Consider the following 9,459-nt stretch of genomic DNA (forward strand, 5'->3'; position numbering starts at 1 on the left):
GTTGCTCTACTCTTCTCACACTTAAATAGAAACATTGTGTGGTGCAACAACCATGTGATGGATGTTTTCATGCAATTCAACACTGCCATATAAAGCACATGGACATTTTTGTATTGCTGTGAGTGTCCCTCCTTCAGCGAAGTAGCTCCCCTATTATAAATTTTGCCTGTATCAATCAACGTTCATAGTGTGGTTCCTCTTGGTGACCACATTTGAGAAAGCCCTTGTATTTGGTAGGGGCAGTTGTAGAGTGACCCGAGAGCGCACACACACACACACACCTCACCGAGGATTATCTGACCTCCAAATTGGAACTACCTAGCAAGTAGTGAGTTGTGCTGGCGTAGACATTATGTTTGATTATGCAAATCAGGAGTCCTGCCTTTTCTGATTGTATTCTAGCACATGTCCATTTACTAGTTCCTGGTAGGATGCTTTCCGGGATCGCCTCCAAATTCTGAACAATCTGTTGTGCTATATGTTTTCTTATACATTTAGGTTTTAGAGATTCTCTAGAAGACAGAGAGGTGCTGCGGCAGTCCGTTGGACACCATAGGACGTGGATGTTGTCACAATCTAAACATTGATTACAGTTTCTTTTAGTGCACATAAATGCAAAAATCACAAACTCAATGTAAAAAACTAGCTACACAAATGCACAATCGTCTTGGTAGTTGATTATAGAATTATTTAGGTGTGGCCAATAGGAAAAGAAGTTGTGATTGACATTTAGGTGTTCAATAGAAAATATGCAACCTTTTGACACGAACAACACCAATATAAGATATTAATTTCACGGGATAACATGCAAGGCACGTTTGCCATCCTCACACTTCTAGTATAACATGCATATACTATTTTATCAAGAGCTTAATGGGATAATCACACTTTCAAATTACACAACAACAATAAGACCGAGTAGCACAATGCTTTTTCAAGTGCTCCTCCACTTATTTAGCCATATATAAGTGTCGATGCAGATGTAGAACAACCGACTCCTAGATGCTCATCAGCTCATGGGTAGTACATCCAATGATCATGAGCAGTTGTTGGGCATGGTGAGACCGCACTTGCCGGGCAGAGCCATGGCGCGCTTTGCGTCGATGTGGTACATTCTCAGCCATATGCCAGCGATACCTTTGTAGCGGCAAATGCATGATAGATTGGCCTTCCCAAGCGCAGCACAACACTCAGCCGACGGATTCTCTGTCGGGTTATCCACTGCCGCCGCAGGCTGGCAAAGCTTGAATTCATCATTCGACATGCCACATACGCCATGAACACCCTCTAGTGCGGCCAGGGACACCACCATGACAAGCAACAATGTTGCCACCAATGCATGTGACTTAGCCATGGCTATTTGTACTATTATTTTGTATCCAGTGGATTGCTAGTGAAGATTTTGGTCTTAGCTAGGCCTTACTTTGGGAATGTGTGAAATGAATGTTTGGTGTATGGCTCTATTTATAGGGGTAGTCGCTTTGTTCATGCAGTGTGTATTATGCATCAAGCAAGAACTTAGGCGCGCCAAGTGCTGCCCACATGTAGAAGCACTATCTTCTTATCATGAAAAAAAATCCTGCACTCGAACCCACCGTGAACGATAACGACTACCATAGTAGGCCACAAAGAAATGTAACGACGCAAAACTAATGATTTCTTTTGAAAGATTAGTGCAAAGATCTCTATAATTCAACATCAGTAGTACGCTGCAAAACTACCATAGAAAGCGATTGTTTGATTTGCCGAACCACAAGCTTTTTCCATGCCTTTCAAAAAAGTAAGCTTTTTGCAAAAGAAATATGGCTCATGATAACACTTGAGAATTGAACTGTTTAACTAACCAATCAATTAAGACAACCACTGAAATCTCTACGGTATATGTTCGAATTATAGGAATGACTTCATTAGCGCTAAGCAAATGTTTTGTCCTTGTACCATGTGTTCACAGATATTTTGTGGTCGAAAAGAGGGTGATGTGCTCATATATAGTTAATGAAACGAGATGGCCTATAATAAACACCAATCTTGGCCTATGGTCATATATTATATGTTCTGGATTTTTAATTTGGAAAATCCTTAGAAGTCATGGATATGCACCTATTACTGAGATAATAGATTAATAGTACATCGCATTTCCTCCCCTTCGAAAAGTAAACAAAAAGCACATGCTCCTGGTCAATTAATTAGACAAGGACATCCGCTAGCTAGCTTGAAGCATTATACCCTGCAACTAGATGCATGCGTGCACCAATTGTAGCTTGAGGTATTTTCTTCAGACTATAGAGAAATCGGCTTGATCTTGGACTGGTGCTAGCTTTTGCCGACTTAATCCAGTAGTGCTGTTAACAGGTAGACACAACACATAACGGATTGTGGTGGGAGTGGAAGGCGAGCTCATCCAGGTCTTGCGGAGCATGATAACATTCCATGGCATAGATATTTGGCTGGGACGTCGACCAGCACTCCAAATTAAATGAAAAGAGTCTATTGTTCATGCCAATAAGATATGTTTGTTGCCAACCATCACTTCCGATAAGCTACTGAGACGCGCGTATATGGAAGCTGAGCAGCTGTTCAGGAAGGTGGAATGACTGGAGCACGTCTTAGAGAGGGGAGATCGTGCGGTGGGAGCAAAATTATAGAGGTTGTCCAGAGCATGCAACTCACCGAGGATCATCAGACCTCCAAATCGAAACCGCCTAGCAAGTAGTGATCCGTGGTGGCGTAGATGTTGTGTTCTACGATGCAAATCAGGAGTCCTGCCTTTCCTGCCAACGTTCTAGCACCGGTCCATTTACTAGTTTCAATTTCCTGGTAGGATGCTTCCTGAATTGAACGAACTGAAATGCTATTTTAAAAGCATGAGAAGTGTTGTGTCCGTCTAGGATAACACTAAAGATGTGCGTGTTTTATAAAGATGGACATTAACTGTAATTTAATTCTATAATGCTCCTAATTCATCATAGATACAAAATCAACTATAAACCAAAATATATGCAAGGGCCTCAATGATTTAGAAGAATTTTGTAGGAATTTCGGAAGATTTTATTTTGCAGGAATTTTTCGGCTAGAGCTTGTTGGTATGTAAGATTGAATTCTATATGAATTTTTTATGGTCTAGTTCGCATGTAATTTCAAATAAAAAATTACACTAACCTCGTGGTAATTCTTCCCTATTTTTATGACAACTATGAAATGCACCTAGTCCTTTTGGAATGTATATTTTTTCTACAATGCAACCAAACAATACATCACAATTCTACCAGCTTCCTATTTTGGCATTTTTAGAATTGTTGGAAATAAGGAGGCCCTAAATATGAATTTAGCAATGTCGAATTTCTTTCACATTATTAAACCCATTAAGCGTCGCGTGAAGAGCGGCCAACTAGCGATGCCACATGGCGCAAGCTGGTTGGCCTTGGTGAAAAAGCTTTTGGGATATTATTTTTAGATGCAGGTGAGATTTTTTTTTTAATAATGTATGAAATCAAGTGCTAATCTTGCACCCTAAAAAAAGAAAAAGAGTTGCAGTCTTGTCCAGGTTGACGTTGTAAAAGGCTAGGAGAAAATCAATGGTAGAATGTCGAATACACTAGAAGAATCAGTTTAATTCCCACGTGAATGCGGCGACAGTAGTGTTCGTAACACAACAGTTTATAGTAATTTTCCATAAAATGGGATACCACATTCTTGTGCTTTAAACACGATAATGGCAATGTGCACAACACAGCACACTGAAACAGACTGACTCGCTCTAAGACACAGGAGCTTTAATTAGTGCAACACTTCAGCATTCTTTGCTTTGAGACATCGATTGAACTCTAGATACATGTCTAGTTAGCAAAATGCACTAGGATGGAAAATTCCTAAAGGAGTCCATCTCCACATGGTCATTCAAGGAAGGTTACTTCTTGTAGAAATTCAAGGGAAGTCCGTGCAGTCGCAAATCCCGATGCTTCTCAGTCGTAGGATGTATGTGGATTTCAACGACACTGAAAAAGAAATTCTACTAAGTGCAAAACTTGTGTACATTGAATATGTGGCATGCTGAAATGAACCTAGCAACAACTAAGGCTTAGTTACTAAGCTCTACCCCATGGTCGAATAGATGAGCAGCTATTGTTGTGAGTGTCATTGCTCCATCTCTCTCTTCCCACACTTAAATAGGAACATTGTGTGATCCAACAACTATGTGATGGATGCTTTCACGCCATTCAATACTGCCATGTGAGCACATGGCATGGGCATTTTCGTATAGATGAGCAGCTATTGTTGTGAGTGTCCTCAGTGAAGTACCTCACCAATTAGGATTATCGGACCTTCAAACTGAAACCACCTAGCAAGTAGTGAGTTGTGCTAGCGTGTATGTTTGATTATGCAAATCAGGAGTCCTGCCTTTCCTGCTAGTATTCGAGCACATGTCCGTTTACTAGTTCCTGGTAGGATGATTCCCGGGATCACCTAGAAATTCTGAATGAACTGTGATGCTATATGTTTGCTAATAAGTACATAGTTAAATTTTGGAGATTTGTCTAGAAGCCAGAGAGTTTTTGTTGAAGTCCATTGGAAACTATAAGACGTTCATGTTTTCTAAAGATAAACATTGGCTGCATTTTCTTTTGTCATACATAGATGCAAAAATCACAAACTCTATATAGAAAGCTAGCTGCACAAACGGACAATCTTCTTGATAGTTGATTATAGATTTATTTAGGAGTGACCAATAGGGAAAAATTATGATCGACACTTACTTGTTCACTAGAAAACATGCAACTTTTTGACACGAACGACATCACTATAAGATATTAAATTCATGGGAATAACATACAAGGCACGTTTGCCATCCTTGCACTTCTAGTATAACATGCATATACTATTTTATCAAGAGCTTAATGAGATAATCCCACTTTGAAATCACAAAATAACAATAAGACCGAGTAGCACAATGCTTTTCCAAGTGCTCCACCACTTATTTAGTCATATATAAGTGTCGATGCAGATGTAGAGCAACCGACTCCTAGATGCTTATATGGGTAGTACATCCGATCATCACGCGCAGTTGTTGGGCATGGTGAGACCGCACTTGCCGGGCAGGGCCAAAGCGCGCTTTGCGTCGATGTGGTACTTTCTCAGACATATGCCGGCGATGCCTTTGTACCGGCAGATGCATGATAGGTTGGCCTTCCCAAGCGCAGCACAACAATCAGCCGACGGACTGTCTGTCGGGTTATTCACTGCTGCCGCGGGCCGGCAAAGCTTGAATTCATCATTCGACATGCCGCAAATGCCATGAACACCCCCTAGTGCGGAGAGGGACACTGACATGACAAGCAATAATGCTGCAGACAATGCATGTGCCTTAGCCATGGCTGGTACTGTTATTATGTTATCTAGTGGATTGCTAGAGGAGATTTTGGTCCTGGCTAGGTTTTGCTTTGGAAATGTGTGAGATGAATGTTTGGTGTATGGCTCTATTTATAGGGGCAGGCCTATGTGTTCATGAAGTATGTACTTTGCATCAGGAAAGAACTTAGGCGCTCAAGTGCTGCTCACATGTAGAAGCACAATTTTCTTATCATGCAAAACTACCGATTTCCACATCAAGAGTATGCTGCAAATTAAGACTAGTTCTTCACAGTGTCGACCCGTTGCCTGGGCAGCTGAGGTTGCTGCCAGCCCACCCGAGTTCGAGTCCCGGCACGGACGCGTGGTGCTTACGGAGTTTCTCCTATAAAGAAAAGGCAACGAGGGTTAGCCCTTGGGTTGGTCTCATTTTTTAGAAAGTGGTCCTTCAATTTGCCCACCCACAAGCTTTTTGCGTGCCTTTTTATTTATTTTTTACAAAAGAGAAACGGCTCGTGATAACATTTGAAAATTGAATTGTTTTACTGACCGATGATTAAGGCAAGCACCGAAATCTCTATGGTATATGCTGCGGTGCCGAATTAGACGAGTGACTTCACTAGCGCTAACCACTAGCAAGTGTTTTGTCTGTGTTGACATTTATTTTGTTTTTGAAAAAAGGTTGATATATGTTGTTAGTCAATGAAAAAAGATGGCCTATAACAAAGAAACAACAATCTTGGCCTATGCCTCTCTGATATACTCCCTCCGTTTTTATTTACTCCGCATACTAGTTTTGACCTGTGTCAAACTCTATAAAATTTGACCAAGATTATAGAAAACAATCTAGACTTTTAGAATAACAAATATATATGATGTGAAATAATATTCAATGGTGATTCTAATGGTATTGATTTGGAATTGTGGATGTTAATGTTGGAAATATGAGCAATTTACCAAATGATTTTATCAACAAAAATACTAGATAAAGCATGACTAATATAACAGTGATAAAGCAAGTCATGCGATTTGACAAAGAGAAGGTAAACAGCAACTTCACATATGAACTGTAACTAAACACATCTAGAGCAGACAGTATAGCAAGTTGCATATATGAAGTAGAACCTAACACATGTAGGGCAAAAACTAGAGCAAAGAACTGTGGCAGGACGTCTAATAGAAAGAGTATAAACACGTACGGAACAGCAGCAGCAGAAGCACTGGACTTGGGGTCGACGTCCTCTCCAGCCATGTCATCGATGAGGTCGTCGACGTCGGGGAAGAAGTCGTCGTCAGGGAAGTAGTCGTCGGAGTCCGTGATGAAGAATTCAGTAGTCGCGCGGAGCGCTCCCCAAAAACCTTATCACCCTTCTCCCGTACAGGACTCAAAGAGGTGCGGTTTCGGAGGCCTACTGTCCCAACTCGCGGTGCACGCCACAAGCCGGGATGAGGAAGACTGCAGCAGCTCAGAGCTCAGGAACTTGTGGCGAGAGGAGGAAGAGATTCTGGTGCGTCTCTCTGGGAGGAGCGACCTCCCTTTTATAGGCGCAAGAGAAGGAGGCAGCGACGGGAGGCGAAACGAACAGCCAGCAGCCGAAGAGCTGCACCGTTCCCATTCGAACTCCACTTTCGCAAAAATCTTTTCAGCTTCCGTGTGACCTTTCGTATACCCGTAGTGCATGGCAAAAATTTAGATATCGGCTCGGCTCATTCCCGCAACCCGCGGCGCGGCGCGGCGCGTCGTGACGAGGCGGGCGGCGGAGGAGGAGTGCGCGTGGATATCCCTCTTGTTCCCATGCTCGTACAAGTGGGGAAAGAACCTCCCTTATAAGAAGGTCCAACTCCCACTCAACTAGCAATGTGGGACTAAACTTTAGTAGTATCTCTTGCCTTGCACAAATGTGCTGAGTGGGCCTCTAGGATTTATTAGGAATTTCTGAAATAGTTATTGGACTGCCTAAAATAGACTAAATTCCAGCAGTTAATACCTTTTCGTATAAACTTGGTCAAAGTTCATAAAGTTTGACTTGAGACAAAGTTAATATGTGAAGCAAATAAAAACGAAGGAGTACCATTATATGTTCTGGATTTTTAGTTTCGAAATCCTTAGAAGTAATGCATATGCACCTATTACTGAGATAGTACATTTCGTGTTCCCCACTTGGAAAATTAAGCAAAAAGCGCCTGCTCCTGGTCAATTAGCTAGACAAGGACGCTCGCTAGCTTGAATGAAGCACTACACACTGCAAGTTTGCAACTGGGTGCATGTACCGGCTGTAGCTTGAGATCTTTTCTTCAGACCATAGAGTGACTGGGTGCTAGCTTTTGCCGACTTAATTCAGTAATGATGTTAGGCGAATAGCTAGGTAGACACAACGCACGACTGATTGGGGCGGGGGTGGAAGGCGAGCTCAGCCAGGTCTCGCTTAGTCGCTTATAGCATGATAACATCCCATGTCGTGGATGTTTGGCGGGACGTCGACCGGCACCCCAGATTAAATAAAAAGCGTTTTGATGTTTTTATGTTCTAGGAGGCTATATGAGCCAACTAGGCTAGGTGGGCCAATCGTAGATCTGATAGTTTTGATGTTTGTTTGTTTTTCCTCGTCTAGATATAACTTTGGTCTTGTATTATTTTGTTATTTGGTGACGTGTTTTTTGTGTGCCTATGTTGATGTTGACTATGTGCATCCTACCTTATGCAAAGGTCGGGTGTGTGTAGTGTGCTTATTGTATTTGTATCTTCTTGATGCTTCATTTTAAGCCAATAAAATCCACCGTTTGTTAAAAAATTACTTATCTTTGAGATATGCTAGTTTTCTTGTTTAGTACTGTTGGCTCATTTTTATAAAAATAGACCTACTGGGGAGGAGCCCCACGGTTTTTTTAATGGGGAAGGAAGGTGTTAGGAGGAAGAGGAACGCGCCGCCGCTAGCAGCCAGATGGGGCTTTGTTGGCGATTCAGGTCGATGACGAACGGTTAGAGAAACGGGGAGGAGGTGAACCTACGGTGGAAGATGGATGCACCGCCCGTGTTGCCCAGGGAGAGCGACACGGGTCCTCAGGGACTTTCACATCTTAAAATTAGGGAGATAACACTAGTAAAAAAAGGGGCTTTCGTTCGGGCTTGGCCAGCCCATTAGTCCCGGTTCTGCCACGATCCGGGACCAATGGATGCATTCGTCCCAGTTTGTGAGCCCAAGGGGCCGGCCGAGGCCTCGTGGGCATTGGTCCCGATTCGTCTGGGCCCATTTGTCCCGGTTCTTGGCACAAACCAGGACCAATGGGCCTCGCTCCTGGCCCACAAACATAGGTCCCGGTTCTTGGCTCGAACCGGGACAGAAGGCTGGGCTTTAGTCCCGTTTTCAGTCACGAACCGGGACAAATGAGTTGCCTATATATACCCCATCGCCGGCGAGCATAGCACTCCATAGTGCTCTGTTTTTTGCTGGCCGGCAAGGAAGGGCATTTGGGTGCTCTAGCTCACCTCTTATGCATGTGAGGTATTCGATGAAATGCCCGAGCCACATTAGTTAAGCTTTCTCCTCTCGAAGCTCGACCTCCGAGCTCCATGTTTTCCGAGATTTGTTTAGGTTTAGCGGTCCTCACGCCCCGTCCTCGTCTTCACCGCCGTCGATCGCCCGCGCCGATCTCGTTGCCGGCACCACCGTGGTGAGCCTCTTGTTCTTATCTTCTTTCTGAAAGAAAAAAAATCTTACTTTAGATAGATACTTGTCTAATTTTCTTACTTTTGGCACACATAATTATACATAATGCACGCAGATGAACCGGCAATGGATGTATGGTGATAGACACACCTCCGAGTACATTAAGGGCGTGCATAAATTTCTCGAAGTGGCTGAGGCAAAACAAGCAGAATGGTTTTATGTGTTGTCCATGCCCTGATTGTGGGAATACGAGGTCTTACTCTGACAAGAAAATCCTTCACACCCACCTGCTTTATAAGGGTTTCATGCCACATTATAATGTTTGGACGAAGCATGGAGAAATAGGGGTTATGATGGAAGACAACGAAGAAGAAGAGGACGATGAAAACTATGTGCCCCCTGAATACAGTGATGCTGCAACGGGGGAGGCTGAAGATTAAGAGGA

The 9,459-nt window shown here is 43.0% G+C and overlaps 2 protein-coding genes across 2 annotated transcripts; both read right to left on the minus strand.

Moving 5' to 3' along the window:
• Positions 1-757: 757 nt before the first annotated feature.
• LOC125533969 (putative lipid-transfer protein DIR1) lies at positions 758-1,445 on the minus strand. The gene has a single exon (XM_048697286.1). The coding sequence runs from the start codon at positions 1,352-1,354 to the stop codon at positions 1,037-1,039; it is 318 nt and encodes a 105-aa protein (XP_048553243.1). The 5' UTR covers positions 1,355-1,445; the 3' UTR covers positions 758-1,036.
• Positions 1,446-4,754: 3,309 nt separating this feature from the next.
• On the minus strand, positions 4,755-5,930 carry LOC125533970 (putative lipid-transfer protein DIR1). Its single transcript, XM_048697287.1, has one exon. It carries the CDS (start codon positions 5,368-5,370, stop codon positions 5,053-5,055), a length of 318 nt encoding a protein of 105 aa, XP_048553244.1. The 5' UTR covers positions 5,371-5,930; the 3' UTR covers positions 4,755-5,052.
• Between the last annotated feature and the right edge of the window lie 3,529 nt (positions 5,931-9,459).

This window comes from Triticum urartu, chromosome 2 (genome assembly GCF_003073215.2).
Source record: "Triticum urartu cultivar G1812 chromosome 2, Tu2.1, whole genome shotgun sequence".
Lineage (NCBI taxonomy): Eukaryota > Viridiplantae > Streptophyta > Magnoliopsida > Poales > Poaceae > Triticum > Triticum urartu.